This window comes from Carcharodon carcharias, chromosome 14 (genome assembly GCF_017639515.1).
Source record: "Carcharodon carcharias isolate sCarCar2 chromosome 14, sCarCar2.pri, whole genome shotgun sequence".
NCBI lineage: Eukaryota > Metazoa > Chordata > Chondrichthyes > Lamniformes > Lamnidae > Carcharodon > Carcharodon carcharias.
This window is the reverse complement of record NC_054480.1, coordinates 1,896,319-1,920,051: the sequence shown is the minus strand read 5'-3', so window position 1 is coordinate 1,920,051 and position 23,733 is coordinate 1,896,319. Positions and strand designations below refer to the sequence as shown.

Below are 23,733 nucleotides of genomic sequence, written 5' to 3'. Positions count from 1 at the left end.
GATGTATGAGGAGAACTAAATTAAGTAGCACAAGATGTATGGGTCATGGTATGCGCCTGAAGGTAACTGCGTCGAACAGCATGCTGAAAACAGACCTGAATGAACGCACCGAGTACAAAGTGATGTGGAATTGGCCCTTTGAGAACCTTGCGACCCAACATTCTGAGATGCAGGGAGAATGCTGACCATTCAACACGATGGATCTCAAAATGATGCTAGATTACATCATGATCCTTAGGAACAGGGGCTGTTGCTAGACTGGCATAACATGTTCTACCATGTGGCCTCACGTTTAACTCTAATCAGGGGAGCTCAATGAGTCCTTCCTGGGGAACATTCCCTTTCTTCAAAGGGAGAAGTGGTCACTGCATACGAGTAGAGTCTTCAAACTACATTAAGACATAGATTAATACTCTAATATGTTAATTAAATGGGGGAAGTAAGCCGAGTTTCAAAATGAATTTCTTCTTCCCACTGTTCCCGCTCTCTTGCGCCAATGACTTAAAAAGTCTTCCGCTAGTTGGAGAATCAGTGGCGAGATGCCAACAATTTAAAATAAACACTAAGAACAAGGAGAGACATTAGGAGGAATGTCTTTACAGAGTTATTGCAGCATGAAATGGTTTGCCTTAGGGAGTGGTTAAACAGAGTTGTGGAGAAAGAGTGGGGCTAGTTTGGAATTGATAACAAGGATATGGGGAAAAGAGTGGCATTTTTTTGGGATTACTCTGGCAAAGATCCGGCACAGACATGACGGGATGAATGACCTGGGTGTGTGCTGTAAATTGTTATAGTTCTCCACTGCTGTGGTAAGATTCCTATATGACTCCAGTGTTCACCCAAGTAGACTATCGCGGCAGATGAGGCAAGAAGACGCAACAGTGAATGTTGGCACGTCACTCAATGGTGGGGAATGGGAGAGAGAAATGGGGAACATAGCAACTGAGCCCTTCCATCCAATACCCATACCAGGATCAAATTCCACAGTTTTCTGTTTTGCAAGGTTCAATACCACAATGTGCAATGCACTCTCAGCTATCATTCAGTGCAATAGCAAGCAAATTGAGATTTCCTGAGTTTCTGTTTCCTCTTCCAATAATACCAAGTGTTAGAATATTCTATTCACTCTTGCCCTCACAAACCACTAACTGCAAAACCTGCCATGAACAAGGCACACAGGAAATCCTGAAAAGGTTAGTCACCTTCTGCGACAGAAACATACAAACATATGAATTAGGAGCAGCAGCAGACAATTTTAAGTGGGATGCGTAAAACTGTGACGGAAAGCCGCTACTAACCTTTGCAAATGTGGAGCCCTTCCCTTCCGATTCAATGGTGATGGTGCGTGTTCGACGAAGTAGTATCTGATCAATGTCCTCTTCACAAAATTTTGATCCCTCATCCTCCTCATCCATCAGAGCTCCATATGCTCCTTTACGAAGCAGATCTTCCACCTCGATCTTAGACAATGGCTGTACCTGCACAAGCACAGGAAGACACCAGACTTCAGCTGTGACAGTCACAATCGACTCCAAGTCTCATCCCATCCTGATCTGGAAATATATCACTGTTCCTTCATTGCCGCTGGGTCAAAAACCTGGAACTCTCTTCCTAATAGCACTGCGGGTGTACCTACACCACATGGACTGCAGCGGTTCAAGGAGGCAGCTCACCACCACCTTCTCAAGGGCAACTAGGGATGGGTAATAAATGCTGGCCCAGCCAGCAAAGCCCACATCTTATGAATGAATAAAAATTAAATAAAAAATAACAGCGCTGTGGGTGTACCACTGAGAATGCAGCAGTTCAAGAAGGCTGCATACCATCATCTTCTCAAAATCGATTTGGGATATAAAATAAATGCTGGCTTTGCCAGCAACATTCACTTCCCATGAATGAAACATAAAAATAGCAAACAGTCCTGACCACCAAGGAAGCCAACTGGGAAATAATTGGGAGCTGGAGAGAAGGGCAACAGGGAGGGATTTTGCATATAACAGGCTTCCCTTTGCTTACCTTTCCAATCCATACAGTTTCACTTTCTGCAACTGAGCAAACCAGTAAGTGGATGAGATACTCCCAGATTCCGCTCAATGCCACTATGCGATCAGTGGTTATGCAATGCAGTGTAAAGTATCGAACAGAAAGTTAATGGACATCTGCCCACACTTTCTGTGGGCACCCACATTCTGCATGTCTCTGGGGAACGTTTGACGGAACATTTCAGAGGGAGCTTTAATCTGCATCTAATCTGTGTTGCACAAGCCTTGGGAGTATTTCACGGGAGTGTAGAGGGAGCTTTACTTTGTATCTAACTCTGTGATGATCTTGCCTGGGGGTGTCTGATGGAACAGTGTAGAGAAACTTTATTCTGTGTCTAACCCCGTGCCTAGCCTGCCCTGCGAGTATTTGATGGGAACACTGTAGATGGAACTTTACTCTGTATCTAACCCTGTGTTGAACATGCCCTGGGAGCGTTTTATGGGGACAGTGTAGAGGGAGCTTTGAGCTGTGCTGTATTTGGCTTGGGACACAGGGTCCTTGAAACAGAAAGCCATTCCAATCTCGGCACCACAAATCCCCACCTTAGCAAGCACGTGCATTCCAAAATAAGTTGTGCTTTCAGTAGTGTATAAAGACACCTTACCCCATTAGTGTTTCCTTTGCGATTCATTGCTTGCAGTACAGCTCTGTCAAGACCCAGCTTGAGGCTGGCCTTGTCGAACATCTCTCGCTCATACGAGTTGCGAGTTATTAGGCGATACACTTGAACTGCTTTATTCTGTCCTATCCGATGACATCGGGCCTGAGCCTGGAAACAAGGAAAAGGACTGAAGCTGTTCAGGTAGAGGTAATCTCTTGAAGACACAACACATTCAGATCACTAAATACCGTGGTGAGGTGAAGCAAATTATTCAATATGCCATGCAGCATAATGGTTAAGCCATCTTCTGATTCAACTTTCCTTAGCTTCATTCACTGCCTGTCCAGGAAATCAACCTAGTTGTTACTATCATGAGGTATATAAGATTATTATAGCTCAGGACTGTAGCTTTAAATTTAGGGTAAATGAGGGAGGGGGGGAGGTCATGTGGCCTGTTCTGCAGTCTGAGACACAGTAAGCCTGGGTGATTTGATTGTTAACAATCAAAGGAAGGCTTAGATTGTTTTACTGAGAAGCTGCAAGGTATTTATGCTTAGAGATAATGGCAGCAAATCTCTGGGGAGAGTCTCCCCAAATCCCAGAAAAGTGTTAAAAGTACCAAGCTGTCAACAGTTGTGCTGTAAACTGCCCCTTTACTTCTAAGATGAAAGGGAGTTGGGATAAAGGATAGGTAATGAGCATTTCTACCCAAGATACAAGGTAAATGTGCTGCACTTCACAATGGGGAAGAGAACAGAGGAAGACATTTTTGAGATCAGGTTACAGGCTTCCCTACAATTCAATGAATATCACAGACAGCAGACGTTATGTGCAGTCAAGCAAAGAGGCTGCTTGGCTTTGGGCATTATCACACCGGATGCAGGAGGGAGATGGCAAGTGGGGGGTGGTAGCTGAAGAATCATCAGAACAGGCTTTACTGCTGCTGATGGATTTAAGAAACTCTCTGAAATCTGAGGAAAGTGCCTCAAAGTTAAAACTCAGCAAGGCTGCGATATAGGAACCCACTGGAAGCAACTGTGGATTATTTGCTAAAAGATCTAATGCTGTGGAGAGTGTGGTGGGTGATAAGTATACAACAGGAATGTCATTTTCTGTAGTTCAGGTACAAGTTGCCTACAAAAAGAAAATAGCGTTCAGTAAACAATGTATTCTTAGTCATCCGTTACAGCAAAAGTTTGAAAACATTGAAATCTTCTCGGCTCATTCTTTCAGCTAATGACTGGAAGTTTGAATCTTTTCTTTAAAAAAAAGTTAGCCGCCTCTGCAGAGATTATAATTAGGTCCTCTGCATTGACAGATGGAAAATTAGTAAATACTTTCATACAGCAACACTGTCAAATCCAGCACCAGAACTAAACGCACTCCCACCCCAAAGGAACACATGCAGCTCTCTGACTACCCAAAGAATTTCTTCTCTTCAACCATTTACAATAACCTTACTGACAGACAGATTCCTTTATTCTCTGTCTTGGCGGTTGTTTTATCACATGCCGCCCCCTCTGCCACCCTTCCATCCGGACACACTCTTTCAGATACAAGCCCACCACATTTTCCTATTTGCCTGGGTAGTTTATACCAGTCTCTCATAAAACCTCTGCTCATCCTTCACACCATTCAGGTACCACCCGCCTTACCTGCCTCTCACTTCACTAGCATCAATTTCCCAGACAGTAACACCAACAATTAGTAAAAGGAGATAAAGAACAAAAGGGAAAGTCTGTAATTGGTCAAAGCAGGAGAGATTATATTCCAAAGGGGTTGATGGTCCAAGGCAAAGGGTAGTAGTAATGAGAGGTTGATGCGCCAAACAGCAACAGCGCCACCTTTGTCGGCAGGTTCGGTGACACTGTTGGGAATTTTGTCATTTAATTTCTCCTGCCTTTCACCCTGTCACAGACCTTTCCTTCTGTTCTTTTTCCCAACCTCCCCAACTTATCACTTGCTTAAAACTTTTAAAACTCTAACTTTTCCAAGTTCTGATGAAAGGTCACTGATCTGAAACATTATCTGTTTCTCTCTACACAGATGCTACCAGGCCTGAGTATTTCCAGCATTTTCTGTTTTTCTTTCAGATTTTAAGCATCTACAATATACTAATACCAACAACCTGCCTTGTGACTCCTAAATAGTAAGTCCATATTGTAACTTTTCAACATTCGTTATAATTAGCCTATTACTTCTGTTTTGCTTTTGTGAATTAAACAATCCTCAATCAGTGATTCTCCTTTGTTGACTAATTAAATGCGTTCAGAGCAAGCAAATCTATCAGACATCCCCGAAGGATTTCACAGGCCACAACTAACCCAGAGGCTACCCCACATTGAGCTTTGATAAACGCTCAGGAAGAGGATTAGTGATAGAATCAGAGTGGAATGTCTATACAGCTCTAAGGGAAGATCAAATAGCATTACTCCCAGTGGAGGAACTTCCCCTGTGTAGCTTACGGCGAGACTCACCTGCAGGTCATTCTGTGGGTTCCAATCCGAATCGAAGATGATACAAGTGTCTGCCGCAGTAAGATTGATCCCAAGGCCTCCCGCTCTGGTGCAGAGCAGAAACACAAAGCGGTCCGAGTCTGGTTTCGAAAAACGGTCGATTGCAGCCTGTCTCAGGTTCCCCCTTACCCTGCCATCAATGCGCTCATAGGTGTATCTAAAACATTTAAAAATAGACAATGGTTGATAACTTAAACTAGCAAGTTGCACTTCCTGGAATCTTACAAATCATACTGAAACCATTCGGCCCTTTATGCCTGCTCTTTGAAAAAGCTACCTAATTAGTCCCACTCTTTCCCCTTAATCCTGCAAATGTTTTCTTTTCAAGTATATACTCAACTCCCTTTTGAAAGGTACTGAAACTGCTTCAAACACCCCATCAGGCAGCACATTGTGACTCCAGTGTGTATGAACTATAGGATGCACTACATCAACTCACCCATGTTGTTTCAACAGCTCCTACCGCTAAGAAAGGGCAAGAGCAGCACCACGTCAAAGTCATATACCATTCTGACTTGATCAGATATCATTTATCATTGCTGGGTCAATATACTATCTGATATCCAGTGGGGATGAATGGCCAGCCATCAGGAGTAGACACTGGCTGATTTTTACTCCTTTCCCTAATGCAGGGAGGTTCAAATTCTGACTCCAATGAAGTCAAACACTAGCAAAACTAGGAATTAAAGCCAATCTGTATGGTTTAGTGCTTTTATCCACTAGGCAAGCAAGACAGCTACAATCACAACATCTGAATAGGTTAGAGTACATTTTTAAAGTCCATCAAATTAACAATGACAAAAAGGACTAATTTACAACATAGACCACCAGCCATTCAGAATAATTCTTTGTGGTGGCCATGTTCTTTATGGCTAAGCAATGCGCATAATAGAGGCTGCGGCTTGGGCCCAGCATGCAGAAGGGCTCTCACCGTCTGTGGATGAGGTAATCTTCGAGTATGTCCAGGCAGCGCACCATCTGGGAGAAAATCAGCACCTTGTGTCCGCCAGCAATCAGTTTGGGTAACAGTTTGTCGATCAGCACCAATTTACCCGCTGCCTGAATCATGGCCTGCAGCTGAAAATCTGGAGCATCGGGGTTGTGCACTTCACGGAATTCATCCAGGATTTTCTCCTCAGCACCTACCAGGAATCAAAATTCAAATTCTGATTAAGTATCTTACCCCCATGGAGTTCAGTTCAGTCTCCTATTATAGGAACCCATGCCTACATGCTCCGTTTAGACTCTTTCTTTTTGTGCCTCTATATTCCACTTTCCCCCACAACCATTACCCTCCTCTCCCACAAGTGTCACTTCATAGACTTCCCGAGACTTAGAATCACACAGCATAGAAGGCCATTCAGCCAATCATACCAGTGCTGGCTCTTTGAAAGAGCTATTCAATTTGTCCAATTTCCCTGCTCTGCAACCCTTACCTTTTCAAGTATTATTCAATTCCCTTTTGAAAGTTATTATTGAATCTACTTCCACTGCCCTTTCAGATAGCACATTCCAGATCATCAAAACTTGCATAAGAAAAATTTTCATTATCTCTCCTCGGGCTCTTGTGCCAAACATCTTAAAACTGTACCCCCTGGTTAACAACTGGAAATAATTTCTCCTCATAATGTTGAGCGCCTCTGACTAAATCTCTCCTTAACCTTCAACCAAGTGGTCACTGTTCATATGAACAGTGAACGTTGGCAGAATGTTTGATCAGTGAGCATCACAGCTGAGCCAGATTCTAATGTCGCCTGATATCCCTACACTTACACCTTCCAACAGTGGCATTAGAGCGTAATCAGGAGCTGGAACCATTTCCTATCCTTCTTGGGGATATGAAGGCAGTACTGTTTTTCTGGTTAACAACATTGACTAGGGATTTAACCTAGAGTCTTCTACTACTCTGTATTGCTCAGCTATGCATCACACAGTGCATTCAGCTACTGAAACATGAGGAGTGACCACTCCCAACCTCCCAAAATTGCTTCTGTATGTTGGCGAAACATATTAAGCGAGACAATATGGGCCATATGTATGTACAAAATGTTATTTTGGCTATTTATTTACTAGAGGTGGGTCTTATAATCAGTAAGGGAATCAAGGGTTATGAGGAAAAGGCAGGAAAGTGAAACTGAGGTTTATCAGATCAGCCATGATCTCATTGAATGGTGGAGCAGACATGATGGGCCTACTTCTGCTCCAACATCTTATGGTCTTGTGGTTTCTGGACCTGGCAAGCACACGGACCAGGAATAACACAACCTTTCCTATCCACTCCAATATAATAGCTCTGCCCCTCTGAACACCAAGGTTTGAGGTTTTTAGCCCCCGGACAAAGATACTTTCTACATGACATTCTGAATACAGTTTAGTACGAGAAATTGAAAACAACTTATAAAAGTAGTAAAGCATCCCAAGGCACTTCCATTGGAGCAATTATCAAATAAAATCTGACTAAATAAGGAGATACTGGGACAGTTGCCTAAGTGCTTGGTCAAAGAGGTAAGCTTTAAGAAGCATCATAAAGGAGCACAGCAAGGTAGATGGGGTCAGGGAGAGAACAGCAGAGAAGGAACATAATGGGAGCATAACATCTCCAAATCATGCAGCATTCTGACTTAGATATATTGTCAATGCGCTTGGGTCTAGGCAGCTGAAGTCATGGCCACCAATGGGGGAGTGACGAACATCAGAGATTTATTAAGAGACCAGAATTTGAAGAATGTGAGATCTCAAAGTCAAGAGGCTGGAGGAGGTTATGGAGATAGGGAGGAGGGAGGCCATAGAGCGATTTGAACATGTGGATGAGAAGTATTGATACTACAAATTGAATGTGATACACTGGACTTACCATTAATCAGGTAGGGATGATTACAGCACTTTCTCAGTTCCATCATGGTATTCAGCAGGTTTGGCATGTTGGCCTGGTTGGCCCCTTTGGCTAAGAAGGAGAAATTCCTCTCCAAGATGGCCCTATAGTACTTTTTCTGGATGTTGGTTAGTTCCACCTCAATGATGGTCTCCTCTTTCGGAGCCAGGTTTTTTTCCACATCATCCTTCAGTCTTCGGAGCATCATGGGTTTCAGCACTGCCTGCAGCTTCTTCACCTACCACATTGGAAAAGGGCCACGTTAATGTCTCAGTCAACCTTCTAGCCTTCTTGGGCTAGGGGTGACCCCCAAATTGCTGTGATCCCAAAGAAGCACTTAACACTTAAATTGAAGAAACCGAGTGTAATTTCAAGCAGTAACAACAACAAAAAGAACTGAGAAACCCATGCGAAGGACTGATGCCCAAGGTATAGCAAACAGTTAAGGTTAAGAGAAAACAGACAGTACACTAAGCCAGGAAAGAGTGACTATTTAACAGCAATGGTTAGGTTTTAAAAGCCTCTAGGTTGTTTGAAGAAGGTAAGGAGATCCTGGGAAAAAGGTGAGAGTAGGAGACAGAATGTGCAATAAATCTTGATTTCAACACAGAGAAGGTGCCAGGAAGAGTGAGGTGTAATTAATGTATTTGATGCTTTGGAGGAAAAGGAAATGAGAGGGGTCATTACCGATATCACTGATTTTCAAGATGCATGCAAACATACTGAACTTAGCATCATCTCGTGTTCTAGATTTGCACTAACAGAAAAGCGCAAGGCTAAGAACTCGGATCAGCATCTAACATTTTGACCACGTTAATTTTAAGAGATGTGGGATCGCCACTAAAGTTTCAATCTGATCATAAGCCAAGTTCCTTATTACTGAGAATAGCAATGCAATTTTGTTTTACAATAACCAGTTGACCAGGTGCTTGACACAAAATAATTTCTCCAAAACGTCTCAAAGGATTTATGTTGATAAATAAGGCGGACAAATCAGCACAGCATGATGCCTAAAGTACCACTGAGATACTTCGGTGTTGTTGGCATGGATGCTGGGAGAACTTTGCAGCTCTTCTTTGAATTGTGCTGTTGGGTCTTTTAAGTCAACCTGAGAAGTCCGGCGGAGCCTTAGTTCAACATCCCATTCAAAACAAAACAACTCCCCCGGTATTGCACTAAGAGTGTCAGCCTCAATGATGTAAAGCCAAAGAACTTGGCTATAGGTTGGCACCAAGTGTTAGAACTTTCAGGTGTACACAGTATTGCTAGAGTTTAACCAGCTGAAAGCCATGCAGTTTACTAGTATGCACAAGGCTCCCACTATTTGTCAAACCAGGACAATGCTGCCAAAGGGGAACTAGTCTATAGACCTCGGAGGTCTTTCAGCTCCCGTTAAATCAGCTTGTTTGTCAATCAAGAGCTGGGGAACAGCAGACCATCCTAGTTCAACTATTAGATTACTGGATCTGCCTCAGGGAGGCAATTCCAGTCCAATCACTCATTATAAGGAGCTACCCAAACTCCAAAAATGCCCATTTACTTGTGGGGAAGTTATTAGAATCTGTTAATCAGGAAAGTCTGAACATTTAGTCAAATATGCACCAGAGAGAGAGCCAGGATGAATCTAACAAATATGCCCAAAGAACCTGGCTGAATTTGAAGAGATCACTAATTTGCTCAAAACCTATTACACTCCCAACGTTCTTCAGTTCTGATTAAAGATTGTTGACCTGAAAGGTTAACTCTGTTTCTCTCCAATTATGCTCCCTAACCTCCTGACTATTTACAGCACTGTTTTCGTTTATAGTAGATAAGGGAATTTCTGCAGGTGTAAATTTCTATAAGGTGAGATACAGGAGAAGGTTTTATATGAGATCTAATAAAAATGAGTTGCATGGAATTGTTGGCTTGAATAGGAATGTGTGTAGGGATTATGGGTATGTACTCTAATTGGCAGGATGTGACTTGGGATGTTCCCACGGGATCTGTACTGGGACCACAGCTTTTCACTTAATCTATAAATGACTTAGATGAATGAAACTGGGGTTGTATATCAAAATTTGCCATCGACACTAAAGTGGCACAGTAAGTCGTGCAGCATGGGAGCAGAAAATTGCAGAGAGGTGCTGACTGAAGGAAATAGCGAGAGTACAGGGCAAATCTGTTTCCATAAATACAAAGGGTGGGACCAAGTCCGGAGAGCCCTGGACGTCAAGGGGCATCAAGGTAAGGATTAAGAAAAAAAAGAGAAACTTGTGGCAGATACAGGGGGCTCAAAACAGCAGAGTCCCTAGAGGAGTATAAAAAGTGCAGGGGGGTAACTTAAAAAGGAAATTAGGAAAGCTAAGAGAGTGATGAGAAAGCATTGGTGGGTATAATAAAGGAAAACCCAAAGGGATTTTTTAAACATATAAAGGGCAAGCAAATAACTAGGGAAAGAGTAGGGCCAATTAGGGACCGTAGAGGTAATGTGTGTGTGGATCCGGAAGACGTGGGTACAATCCTCAATGAATACTTTGTGTCGGTCTTCACAATGGAAAAGGACGACGCAGGTATAGACGTCAGGGTGGAGGACTGTGAAATTAAGAGAGAGAGAGGAGGTACTCGCAGGTTTATCAACCTTAAAAGTGGATAAATCCGCAGGCCCGGATGAGATGTGTCCCAGGCTGTTGATGGAGGCAAAGGAAGAGATATCAGGGGCCCTGGCAGTAATTTTCAAATCCTCTCTGGCCACAGGTGATGTGCCAGAGGGCGATTAACGTTGTCCCATTATTAAGAAAGGGAGGAAGGGATAGTCCAGTAAATTACAGGCCAGTCAGTCTAACCTCAGTGGTGGGGAAGTTACTAGAAAGAATTCTGAAGGACAGAATATATCTGCACTTGGAGAGACACGGATTAATCAGGGATAGTCAGCAAGGATTTGTTAAGGGAAGGTCGTGTTTGACAAATTTGATCGATTTTTTGAGGAGGTAACCAGGAGTGTTGATGAGGATAATGCATTTGATGTGGTCTACATGGACTTTAGCAAGGCTTTTGATAAGGTCCCTCATGGCAGACTGGTCAAGAAAGTAAGAGCCCATGGGATCCAAGGCAAAGTGGCACGTTGGATCCAAAATTGGCTGAGAGGCAGGAAGCACAGGGTGATGGTAGAGGGATGTTTCTGTGACTGGAAGTCTGTTTCCAGTGGGGTTCCACAGGGCTCGGTGCTGGGGCCCTTGCTGTTTGTGGTGGACATAAATGATTTGGACTTAAATGTAGGGGGCATGACCAAGAAGTTTGCAGATGACACGAAAATTGGTCGGATAAATAGTGAGGAAGGTAGCTGTAAGCAGGAGGACATCAACGGACTGATCAGGTGGGCAGAGCAGTGGTAAATGGAATTCAACCTGGAAAAGTGAGTTAATGCATTTGGGGAGGGCTAACAAGGCAAGGGATTACATTATGAATGGTAGGACCCTGGGAAGTACTGAAGATCAGAAGGACCTTGGTGTGCATATCCACAGATCCCTGAAGGTAGCAGGGCAGGTAGATAAGGTGGTTAAGAAGGCATATGGGATACTTGCCTTTATTAACTGAGGCACAGAAGTCAGGGGCAGGGAGGTTAAGATGGAACTGTATAAAATGCTGGTTAGGCCGCAATTGGAGTACTGTGTGCAGTTCTGGTCACCAAATGATAGGAAGGATATGATTGCACTGGAGAGGCTGCAGAGGAGATTTACCAAGATGCTGCCTGGGCTGGAGGATCTGAGCTATGAGGAAAGATTGGATAGGCTGGGGTTGTTTTCCTTGGAGCAGGGAAGGTTGAGAGGGGACTTGATAGAGGTGGATAAGATTATGAGGGGCATAGATAGGGTGGATAGGAAGACACTTATTCCATAGAGCATAGAATAAAGGTAGCAGGTAGAAGGCTAAGAGGGGAGTTGAGGAGAAATATTTTCACCCAGAGGGTGGTGGGAGTCTGGAACTCACTGCCTGTAAAGTCCGAAACTCTTGTAACATTTAAGTAGTATTTAGTAGCACCGGGGCTATGGGCCAAGTGCTGGAAAATGGGATTAGTGTCGTCAGATATTTGTTGACCAGCGTAGACACGCTGGGCCGAATGGCCTCCTTCTGTGTTGTAAATGCCTAAGTCTATGAGACTGATTAAGTGAATAGGCAAGACTGTGACAGATAGAGTATAATGTAGGAAAGTGAGATATCATCCACTTTGGACCCAAGAAAGAAAGATCAGAATATTTTCTAAATGATCAGAAACTAGGAATTGTGGGTGAACAGCGAGATTGAAGGGACCAAGCTAGGGAGCAGGTACAAATATAAGGTAAAAGGCTATTGTAATGTCCTTTATCTCAAGGGGTCTAGATGCAAATACATATTCTTCAACTGTACAGCTCTAGTTAGAGCCTCAAAGGCATTTAGTTCTGGATACCAGACTTCAGGAAGGATATACTGGCCTTGGAAGGGGTTGCAGCACAGATTCATTAGAACCAGGGCTAAGAGAGTTTAGTTATTAGGATAGGTTGCATAGATTGGACTTGCATTCCTTTGCATATAGAAGGTTATGGGGTGATCTAATTGAAGTGTTGAAGGTGAAAGAGATTTGATAGCTTACGCAGAGAGATAATATTTCCTCAGTCAGGTGGAGGGAAACAGAACAAGGGATCATAACCTTAAAGGCTACATTTGCTGCCAATGCGTTGCATGCACAGCTGTACCGCTTCACTCTGTGACATCATTGCGAGCGACAAAGATCAGAACTTTACTTATTCCCCCAACCTCAATGTGATATTCATCTGGCAGCTCATTCATCAAAACCTAAAACATTCTGCTATAAAATCAAATACAATCCACTGTTTTCTCTTACACAATCTGTAATGTAAGTGGTTTTGTTAACAATAACTACAGAAATGTGTGGTTTTACTTTCCAATGTTTTTAACCAGGTTCATTTGCTGCCGACGTGTCCGGCCAATGACTGCCAATGGTTTTCAGCGCGTGCACGGACGCCTGCACGCACGCAGACAGGCGTGGTCTGCGCACAGACGCCTGCGCGCACGCAGACAGGCGTGGTCCGCGCACGGACGCCTGCGCGCACGCAGACAGGCGTGGTCCGCGCACGGACGCCTGCGCGCACGCAGACAGGCGTGGTCCGCGCACGGACGCCTGCGCGCACGCAGACAGGCGTGGTCCGCGCACGGACACCTGCACGCACGCAGACAGGTGCTGGCTGCCATCCTGCATTGTCAGGAGACACAGTGAACCTTAAAATAGACCACTCGGGTGATGTCAGGAAGTACTTTTTCACTCAATTACTTGTGGAAATCTGGAACTCTCTCCCCAAAAGCTGTTAAGGCGGGGGGTCAATTGAAAATTTCAATAAAAGATTAATAGATTTTTGTTGGGTAAGGGGATTGAGGGTTACAGAAAACAGCCAAGTAGATCAGGCTTAGATACAGATCTAATTATCCTTCAATAAAACAGCAGAAGGGGCTGAAGGAGTCATTCTGTTCCTGTGTGCTACACAAGGAATATAGTCAACAACCAAAACTTCATCCCACATACCTGTTCATCAGTTTTCAGGTCTCCAAACTCCTCCATGAAGGTGGATTCAGAAGGAAAGTGAACAGGTTCAAGGAAATTTAACAAACTGAAGAGTTCTTCCACTGTATTTTGCAAAGGGGTTCCAGTCAAAAGTACTTTGTGTTCCTGGATGTGTGTGGCAGGAGGAAGGGGATAAGGGAAAGGGAGGGGGGGGGGGGTTGGGGGAAGAAAAGAGAGGGACAGGGGGGACATGAGGGAGAGGAGGAGGAGGAGCGGGCAGGAGGAGGAGGAGTGGACAGGAGAAAGAGAGGGCAGGAGGAGGAGGGGCGAAAGGAGGAGGAGGAGGGGCGGGAGGAGGAGGAGGGGGCGGGAGGAGGAGGAGGGGGCGGGAGGAGGAGGAGGGGGCGGGAGGAGGAGGAGGGGGCGGGAGGAGGAGGAGGGGGCGGGAGGAGGAGGAGGGGGCGGGAGGAGGACGGGGGGGCGGGAGGAGGACGGGGGGGGGCGGGAGGAGGAGGGGGGGGCGGGAGGAGGACGGGGGGGCGGGAGGAGGACGGGGGGGCGGGAGGAGGACGGGGGGGGCGGGAGGAGGACGGGGGGGGGCGGGAGGAGGACGGGGGGGGCGGGAGGAGGACGGGGGGGGCGGGAGGAGGACGGGGGGGGCGGGAGGAGGACGGGGGGGCGGGAGGAGGACGGGGGGGGCGGGAGGAGGACGGGGGGGGCGGGAGGAGGACGGGGGGGGCGGAGGAGGACGACGGGGGGCGGGAGGAGGACGGGGGGGCGGGAGGAGGACGGGGGGGCGGGAGGAGGACGGGGGGGGCGGGAGGAGGACGGGGGGGCGGGAGGAGAACGGGGGGGCGGGAGGAGGACGGGGGGGCGGGAGGAGGACGGGGGGGCGGGAGGAGGACGGGGGGGCGGGAGGAGGAGGAGGGGGGCGGGAGGAGGAGGAGGGGGCGGGAGGAGGAGGAGGGGGCGGGAGGAGGAGGAGGGGGCGGGAGGAGGACGGGGGGGCGGGAGGAGGACGGGGGGGCGGGAGGAGGACGGGGGGGCGGGAGGAGGACGGGGGGGCGGGAGGAGGAGGAGGAGGGGCGGGAGGAGGAGGAGGGGGCGGGAGGAGGAGGAGGAGGAGCGGGAGGAGGAGGAGGAGGGTGGGCGGGAGGAGGAGGAGTGGCGGGAGGAGGAGGAGGGGCGGGAGGAGGAGGGGGAGGAGGAGGAGGGGCAGGAGGAGGAGGGGCAGGAGGAGGAGGGGCAGGAGGAGGAGGGGCAGGAGGAGGGGCAGGAGGAGGAGGGGCAAGAGGAGGTGGGCAAGAGGAGGGGGGCGGGAGGAGGAGGGGGCGGGAGGAGGAGGGGGCGGGAGGAGGAGGGGTCGGGAGGAGGAGGGGGCGGGAGGAGGAGGGGGCGGGAGGAGGAGGGGGCGGGAGGAGGAGGGGGGCGGGAGGAGGAGGGGGCGGGAGGAGGAGGGGGCGGGAGGAGGAGGGGGCGGGAGGAGGAGGGGGCGGGAGGAGGAGGGGGCGGGAGGAGGAGGGGGCGGGAGGAGGAGGGGGCGGGAGGAGGAGGGGGCGGGAGGAGGAGGGGGGCGGGAGGAGGAGGGGGCGGGAGGAGGAGGAGGAAGGCGGGAGGAGGAGGAGGAGGGGCGGGAGGAGGAGGAGGGGGCGGGAGGAGGAGGAGGAAGGCGGGAGGAGGAGGAGGAGGGGCGGGAGGAGGAGGAGGAGGGGCGGGAGGAGGAGGAGGAGGAGGGGCGGGAGGAGGAGGAGGGGCGGGAGGAGGAGGAGGGGCGGGAGGAGGAGGAGGGGCGGGAGGAGGAGGAGGGGCGGGAGGAGGAGGAGGGGCGGGAGGAGGAGGAGGGGCAGGAGGAGGAGGGGCAGGAGGAGGAGGGGCAGGAGGAGGAGGGGCAGGAGGAGGGGCAGGAGGAGGGGCAGGAGGAGGGGCAGGAGGAGGAGGGGCAGAAGGAGGAGGGGCAGGAGGAGGGGGCGGGAGGAGGAGGAGGGGGCGGGAGGAGGAGCGGCGGGAGGAGGAGGGGGCGGAGGGGGCGGGAGGAGAAGGAGGGGGCGGGAGGAGGAGGAGGGGGCGGGAGGAGGACGGGTGGGCGGGAGGAGGACGGGTGGGCGGGAGGAGGACGGGGGGGGCGGGAGGAGGACGGGGGGGGGCGGGAGGAGGACGGGGGGGGGCGGGAGGAGGACGGGGGGGGCGGGAGGAGGACGGGGGGGGGCGGGAGGAGGACGGGGGGGGCGGGAGGAGGACGGGGGGGCGGGAGGAGGAGGAGGGGGCGGGAGGAGGAGGAGGGGGCGGAAGGAGGAGATGGGGCGGGAGGAGGAGGAGATGGGGCGGGAGGAGGAGGAGGAGGAGGGGCGGGAGGAGGAGGAGGAGGGGCGGGAGGAGGAGGATGAGGGGCGGGAGGAGGAGGAGGAGGAGCGGGAGGAGGAGGAGGAGGGTGGGTGGGAGGAGGAGGAGTGGCGGGAGGAGGAGGAGGGGCGGGAGGAGGAGGAGGGGCAGGAGGAGGAGGGGCAGGAGGAGGAGGGGCAGGAGGAGGGGGGGCAGGAGGAGGGGGGCAGGAGGAGGGGGGCAGGAGGAGGGGGGGCAGGAGGAGGGGGGGCAGGAGGAGGGGTGCAGGAGGAGGGGGGGCAGGAGGAGGGGGGGCAGGAGGAGGGGGGGCAGGAGGAGGGGGGCGGGAGGAGGAGGGGGCGGGAGGAGGAGGGGGCGGGAGGAGGAGGGGGCGGGAGGAGGAGGGGGCGGGAGGAGGAGGGGGGCGGGAGGAGGAGGGGGGCGGGAGGAGGAGGGGGGCGGGAGGAGGAGGGGGGCGGGAGGAGGAGGGGGGCGGGAGGAGGAGGGGGGCGGGAGGAGGAGGGGGGCGGGAGGAGGAGGGGGGCGGGAGGAGGAGGGGGGCGGGAGGAGGAGGGGGGCGGGAGGAGGAGGGGGGCGGGAGGAGGAGGGGGGCGGGAGGAGGAGGGGGGCGGGAGGAGGAGGAGGGGGGGGCGGGAGGAGGAGGAGGAGGAGCGGGAGGAGGAGGAGGAGGAGGAGGAGCGGGAGGAGGAGGAGGAGGAGCGGGAGGAGGAGGAGGAGGGTGGGCGGGAGGAGGAGGAGGGTGGGCGGGAGGAGGAGGGGCAGGAGGAGGAGGGGCAGGAGGAGGAGGGGCAGGAGGAGGAGGGGCAGGAGGAGGAGGGGCAGGAGGAGGAGGGGCAGGAGGAGGAGGGGCAGGAGGAGGGGGGCAGGAGGAGGAGGGGCAGGAGGAGGAGGGGCGGGAGGAGGAGGGGCGGGAGGAGGAGGGGCGGGAGGAGGAGGGGCGGGAGGAGGAGGAGGAAGGCGGGAGGAGGAGGAGGAGGGGCGGGAGGAGGAGGAGGAGGGGCGGGAGGAGGAGGAGGAGGGGCGGGAGGAGGAGGAGGAGGGGCGGGAGGAGGAGGAGGGGCGGGAGGAGGAGGAGGAGGGGCGGGAGGAGGAGGAGGAGGGGCGGGAGGAGGAGGAGGAGGGGCGGGAGGAGGAGGAGGAGGGGCGGGAGGAGGAGGAGGAGGGGCGGGAGGAGGAGGAGGAGGGGCGGGAGGAGGAGGAGGAGGGGCGGGAGGAGGAGGAGGAGGGGCGGGAGGAGGAGGAGGAGGGGCGGGAGGAGGAGGAGGAGCGGCGGGAGGAGGAGGAGGAGGGGCGGGAGGAGGAGGAGGAGGGGCGGGAGGAGGAGGGGCGGGAGGAGGAGGGGCGGGAGGAGGAGGAGGGGGGCGGGAGGAGGAGGAGGGGGGGCGGGAGGAGGAGGAGGGGGGGCGGGAGGAGGAGGGGGCGGGAGGAGGAGGAGGGGGCGGGAGGAGGAGGAGGGGCGGAAGGAGGAGGAGGGGCGGAAGGAGGTGGAGGGGCGGAAGGAGGAGGAGGGGCGGAAGGAGGAGGAGGGGCGGAAGGAGGAGGAGGGGCGGAAGGAGGAGGAGGGGCGGAAGGACGAGGAGGGGCGGAAGGACGAGGAGGGGCGGAAGGACGAGGAGGGGCGGAAGGACGAGGAGGGGCGGAAGGACGAGGAGGGGCGGAAGGACGAGGAGGGGCGGAAGGACGAGGAGGGGCGGAAGGACGAGGAGGGGCGGAAGGACGAGGAGGGGCGGAAGGACGAGGAGGGGCGGAAGGACGAGGAGGGGCGGAAGGACGAGGAGGGGCGGAAGGACGAGGAGGGGCGGAAGGACGAGGAGGGGCGGGAGGAGGAGGAGGAGGGGCGGGAGGAGGAGGAGATGGGGGCGGGGCGAGTGGGGCCAGGGGGAGAAGGGTTGGTGGGGAGGAGAGGGGTTGGTGGGGAGGAGTTGGGGAGTGATGGAAGAGGGAGGTTGGTGAGGGGGAGAGGGGTTGGTGGGGAGGAGTTGGGGAGTGATGAAGGAGAGAGGGAGAGAATATTTGTCAGTCGCTCAACACCTGGTCAAGGAACATTCCTGCGGCATAATAGTGCACAGTAAATCTCCGCTTCCTTTTAAATTCTTCAAATGATTTCTCTTTTCAAGAAATTTCATCCAGAGCTGATGTCAGAAGCTTAAGCATTATAAACTCAGGCAGTTGTCAGCATTACGTTGCACTGGAACAAAATCACAGAGGATCCGACTACACCACTGAAAACAGCTTCATTAATTCAACCCCATTTATTTCTGAAATATAAAATAAACTGCACATCTCTTTTTCCTCCCTCTCTTCCCGTTTCCCCTGAATCCTCTCCCCACTCATCCCATCTCTCCCAGGGTTTCTCTCAAAATCTTTACTGTATATAAATTATTACGTCACCTGTTCATAGGATATAAACGAAATCTCAAGGTGCTGTTACACATCCTCTGCTGTTTATAATAGAATCTTATTTTTTTTTGTAATTTCTCACCAAATCATATCACTACTTTTAAGTGCGGTGACTCAGATTCAGAAACAGTTATCCTTCACCTCATGCACACCTTTGTAACCTCCAGACTCAACTACTTCGATGTTCTCCAGGCCACCACCCAACCGGGCACTCTCCATAAACTTGAGGTCATCCAAAATTCTGCGACCTGTATCCCATCTCGCACCAAGTCCCATTCACCCATCACCCTGTGCTCATTGGCTTACATTAGCTCCCAGCCTGGGAATTCTTTTTTTTTAAAATTTTCATCCTTGTTTCATATCCCTTCACAGCCTTGCCCCTCCCTAACTCTACAGCCTCCTCTAGCTCTATAACCCAAGATGTGACACAAAGATTGGCCGGGTGTTTAACAGTGAGGTTGCATGTCTTGGGCTACAGGAAGATATAGATGGGGTGGTCAAATGGGCAGATAAGTGGCAGATGGAATTTAACACTGAAAAGTGTGAGGTGATACACTTTGGAAGGAGTAATTTGACAAGGGAGTATTCAATAAACGACATGACACTAGGAAGTTCTGAGGAACAAAGGGATCTTGGCGTGTGTGTCCATAGATCTCTGAAAGCGGAGGGGCATGTTAGTGGGGTGGTGAAAAAGGCATACGGGACACTTGCCTTTACAAATCGAGGCATAGATTACAAAAGTAGGGAGGTCATGTTGGAGTTGTATACATTATAGGAAGGATTTGACTGCACTGGAGGGGGTGCAGAGGAGATTCACCAGGATGTTGCCTGGGATGAAACATTTAAGTTATGAAGAGAGGTTGGAGAGACTTGGGTTGTTTTCGTTGGAGCAGAGAAGACTGAGGGACGACCTGATCGAGGTGTACAAGATTATGAGGGGAATGGACAGGGTGGATAGGGAGCAGCTGTTCCCCTCAGTTGAAGGGTCAGTCACAAGGTGACATAAGTTCAAGGTGAAAGGCAGGAGGTTTAGGGGGGATGCGAGGAAAAACTTTTTTACCTAGAGGGTGGTGACGGTCTGGAATGCGCTGCCTGGGAGGGTGGTGGAGGCGATGCCTCACATCCTTTAAAAAGTACCTGGATGAGCACTTGGCACGTCATAACATTCAAGGCTATGGGCCAAGTGCTGGTAAATGGGATTAGGCAGGTAGGTCAGATGTTTCTCACATGTCGGTGCAGACTCGATGGGCCAAAGGGCCTCTTCTGCACTGTGTGATTGTGATATGTGCGCTCCTCTTAATTCTAGCCTATTGCGCATCCTCAGTTTTAATTCCTCACCTATTAGCAGCTATGCCTTCAATTGACTAGGCCCTAAGCTCTGGAATTCTTTCCCTAAACCTCTCGGGACCCTCTCACTTCAACTTTAAAAGGTTCTTTAAAACCTATCTCTGACCAAGCTTTTGTTTAACATTTAGAAGCTACAGTAAGCAAAAAGGTCAATTATATTATTTTTGATAATACATAAACATGGCATCTAATTTGTCTACTTAAAGATGCCATGAACAGCAATTGGTGTTACTATGTTTTAGTGTTACTGGCTAAGGGAAGAATGTTGCCCAAGACAACAACTCTTCAAATAGGGCCTTGGGATTTGAAAAACCCAACTGAAGCACCAGAACAGGCAGATGGGACCAATGCTAAGGATGGTACTGTAGGAAATGCAGCACTACCTCAAGGCTGCACTGGAGTATCAGCCTAGGCTATGTGCTCAAGGCCTGGACTTGGAATACAAAATATAATTGGATTAGATAAATCTATTAGGAGCAGGCTTGAGGGTAATATCATGGCAGATGTTCTCCCTTAATTCCACTTTCTAGCCCCTTCTCTGTATCTCTTGAATCCTTTAGTATCCAAAAATCTATTGATTCTAGCCTTAAATATACGCATTGACTGAGCATCCATGGTCCTCTGAGGTAGAAAATTCCAAAGGTTTGCAACACTCAATGAAGTAACTTCTCTTCACCTCAGTCCCAAATGGACAACTCCTTATCCTGAGATTATAACCACCCTTCTTGACTTTCCAGCCAGGGGAAACAGTCTCTTCAGCATCTACCCTGTTAAACTCCTTAAGGACTTTATACCAGAGATGTGATTATCTATCATTGTTCAAAAACCAGAGAATATCTCATTCTACTCAACCTCTCCTCACAAGACAACCATCTCATCACAGGAAAAGTACAGGTCAGCCATGAGCTAACTGAATGGTGGAACAGACTCGAAGGGTTGAATGACCTCCTCCTATGTTCTTCAGCCCACCCATCATTTTTATCAGTATCCTCACCAGTGCCATGAGTTTGAGACCCTCCAGCAGTTTGCAGTTCCTGTTTTTCAGTCTGTGAGCCTCGTCGATGACCACACAACTCCACTGGATTTTTCGTAACTCAGGACAATCGGCCAAAATCATTTCAAATGTGGTGATGATTGCATTGAATTTGAAAAGACCCTGGATAGGAGCGCCCTGCAAAATTCAAATGCAAGGTATGAGGATAGATTACTGCATTTCTGAGTGTTGGATTCTTTTCACCATAATCCTCCCACCATCTGCCCCGGCAACAATTTTCCCTCTTTGGCATTACAACCACAATCATCTTATGGTACAGCTCATGTACAAGCACAAAAACAACTCCATTTTAGAAAGGATATGGACCCAGCTTTCTTCAACTCACTTCCTTCCTTACTTCATACACCAAGACAAGACAACTACCGTTAGCACCATCCTGAGCTGTTGCTGTCAATAGGTTCACAAAATTACCAGATATCAGGAACCATGCAGAGTCTAACACTGACCCCTTCAGTACACTGCTCCAACACTGCACTTCTGAATGGCAAAATAGTTCCAGAATTACTCCCCTTTTTATGCTCATGGTCAACAGGGCACAAGATCGGCTTCAAAGACTCAACCAACTTAAGTTTGGTTTTCAGGCGACAGAAGTTGATGCCAAATTTTTTTCCATGGCTGAATTACTGCCTTCTTCCCAGCACCTTAACATTTCTCATTCTGGAGCATCTCCCAGAAATGGGCTAAGGGAACCCAAGGAACATTTGGCAAACAGAAGCTTCACAGATCCTGGAATAAACTTAACAGCACTTCATAAACAGGAATACAAGCAGAAAATTCCAGATTTATGCAGCGAGTCAGTCAGTCTCTGGAGACTGGCTAATACTTCAGTTGGAGACTCAATTTCTGACAAAGTGTCTCAATCCAAAGCATTAACTCCTCAGGTTCTGTTTTTTGGTTTCTATTCCAGGTTTGCAATATTTACTTTTTTTTATACTTACAAACAGCATTAGGAGGTCCTAACAAGAAAAGACATTACTAAACATATGTGGACACCCATTCACAGGACTGAAAACCTCACCTCAGAGTCCTTGTAGTGCATTTCATACTGGTGAATCATCTGCCGACTGATCTGACTGCCGTGATACACAATTACGTTTACCTCTGTCCACGTTCGAAACTCCCGCTCCCAATTGGCTATCGTGGACAGAGGTGCAATAATGAGGAAAGGGCCCCGGATACCCATCAGGTATATTTCATATAGAAATGTAATTGATTGGATTGTCTTCCCCAGACCCATTTCATCAGCTAGAATACAATTTTTTCTGAAAAATATAAAAATTTGAAAAGTCCATTATAAACAGGAAGAGAAAACAAATGTCGATTGTTAGAAGCTAGACAGGCAGCACACGCGAGCAGGGGTGGAACAGAGTGGAAGGTGAGGTAGTGCGCAGGGCAGGAAGAATGATAATTGGTGTGAAACTCATTTGATTTTTTCTTTCCCTCTCTTCCCAAACTAATTTCCTTCCATTCTCTCCTGAAGGCCGCCCAGACTGGGCCCTGGTACCTCAACCACGGACCCATACTTCACATCAAACTGAGACAGGTAGTGTTAGGCTAGCTAACTGTAAGCATGGTAGGGCGGACGCTCATCATAATTGAGTTGATCCCTTATTACTTTAGGAAACTCTGAACAATTCTCACCTTCACTAGCTGAAAGGAGACACTGCAGCCCCAACTATTAGGAGAAGACCATCCTTTAAACATGAATTGCTTCAGAGCATTCAGCAATCAAGTTTTACAAAAACACTGGCCAGAGTAGTGTCACATCACACTGAGAGGTCACACCCAAACTGACAGAGGGGGTAACAAGGCAAACAGCATCAACAGGGCAACCTAAATGTTTCTCATTCTGCATGCATGGAATGTATCAAGTATTCCAAAGGCTGCTGGTGGATTTCAATGGTGTCTCACTTCCAACTCCATGTAGCAAACTCAACCATGAATAAAGCACATCCCTATAGATTAGGGAACAATTGTGCCATGGTTATGGCAGTGGTCTAGGAACCTAGAGTCGTGGCTTCATGCTAGTTCCACTCTACCATATTCTCTGGCAATGCATTCCAGATCCTAACCACTTGCCAGGAAAAAAATGTCTTCTCATTTCATCGTTGGTTCTTCTGTCAATCACTTTAAATTTATCTCCTCAGTTTCTTGACTCCAGCACCATAGGGAACAGTTTCTATCTACTCTGTAGAGAACCTTTATGATTTTGAACACCTCTATTAAATCTCTCAATCTTCTCTTCTCTGAGGAGAGAAACAATTCTAACAATGAGTTCTGATGAAGGGTCCACACCTGAAATATTAATTCTTCTGTGCTCTCCACAGGAGTGTTTGCAGCATCTGCTGTTTTTTCTCTTATTTGGTAGGAATATAATGTCTTGATGAAAATGTACAAAAACAAAATACAAGCATGGGTACATGCATATATTAGTCCATGTGTTTTTTTCTCTTCCTTTGCTTGCTCTTTATCTGTTCACCAACTTTGTAGAATGAAAGGGCTGAAATTAATAGCCTATCATGGGATGGAAGAGTGACTGTTGACTCTCTGCATCATTCTAGGGTGCACTGCTCATATTTGCTCTTTTGCAAGATGTTGACTAGGATTGTGGCAGCGTACTAGATGTTGCTTTCAGCCACCCAATGTTGGAAGATTGGTGGTCTGCAGGTTTAGCTTGGTCACCTCTGCAGAGAGGAAGGAAAAGATCCTGGCACCAAATATGGCAGCTTTCTTTTTTATTTGTTCATGGGATGAGTGTGGCAGAACCACCATTTATTGCCTATCCCTAATTACCCTTGAAGAGGTGGTAGAGAGCCACTTTCTTGAACTGTTGCAATTCTTGTGTTATTAGGAAGGGAATTCTTGGATATTGACCCATTGACAGTGAAGGAATACCAATATAGTTCCAAATCAGGATAGTGTGCAGCTTGGAGGGGAACTTACAGTTGGTGGTGTTTCCAAGCATCTGCTGCCTCCTTCTCGGTCAGGGGTCTGGAACCTGCACCTCACTAAGGACTTGTATGG

At 49.3% G+C, this 23,733-nt stretch overlaps 1 protein-coding gene across 3 annotated transcripts in view; it reads right to left on the bottom strand.

Annotated features, from left to right (window-relative positions):
- The window catches only part of chd6 (chromodomain helicase DNA binding protein 6), a 242,710-nt gene that overhangs the window by 69,443 nt on the left and 149,534 nt on the right, over positions 1-23,733 (bottom strand). For all 3 annotated transcript variants that reach the window (XM_041204558.1, XM_041204557.1, XM_041204559.1), the window contains 8 exons: positions 21,728-21,971; positions 20,650-20,826; positions 13,590-13,733; positions 8,015-8,270; positions 6,092-6,302; positions 5,122-5,317; positions 2,648-2,812; positions 1,299-1,478 (listed from right to left, as the gene is read on the bottom strand). In XM_041204558.1, coding sequence (XP_041060492.1) covers positions 1,299-1,478; positions 2,648-2,812; positions 5,122-5,317; positions 6,092-6,302; positions 8,015-8,270; positions 13,590-13,733; positions 20,650-20,826; positions 21,728-21,971 — 1,573 coding nt within the window. The remainder of the gene's footprint in view (positions 1-1,298; positions 1,479-2,647; positions 2,813-5,121; positions 5,318-6,091; positions 6,303-8,014; positions 8,271-13,589; positions 13,734-20,649; positions 20,827-21,727; positions 21,972-23,733) is intronic.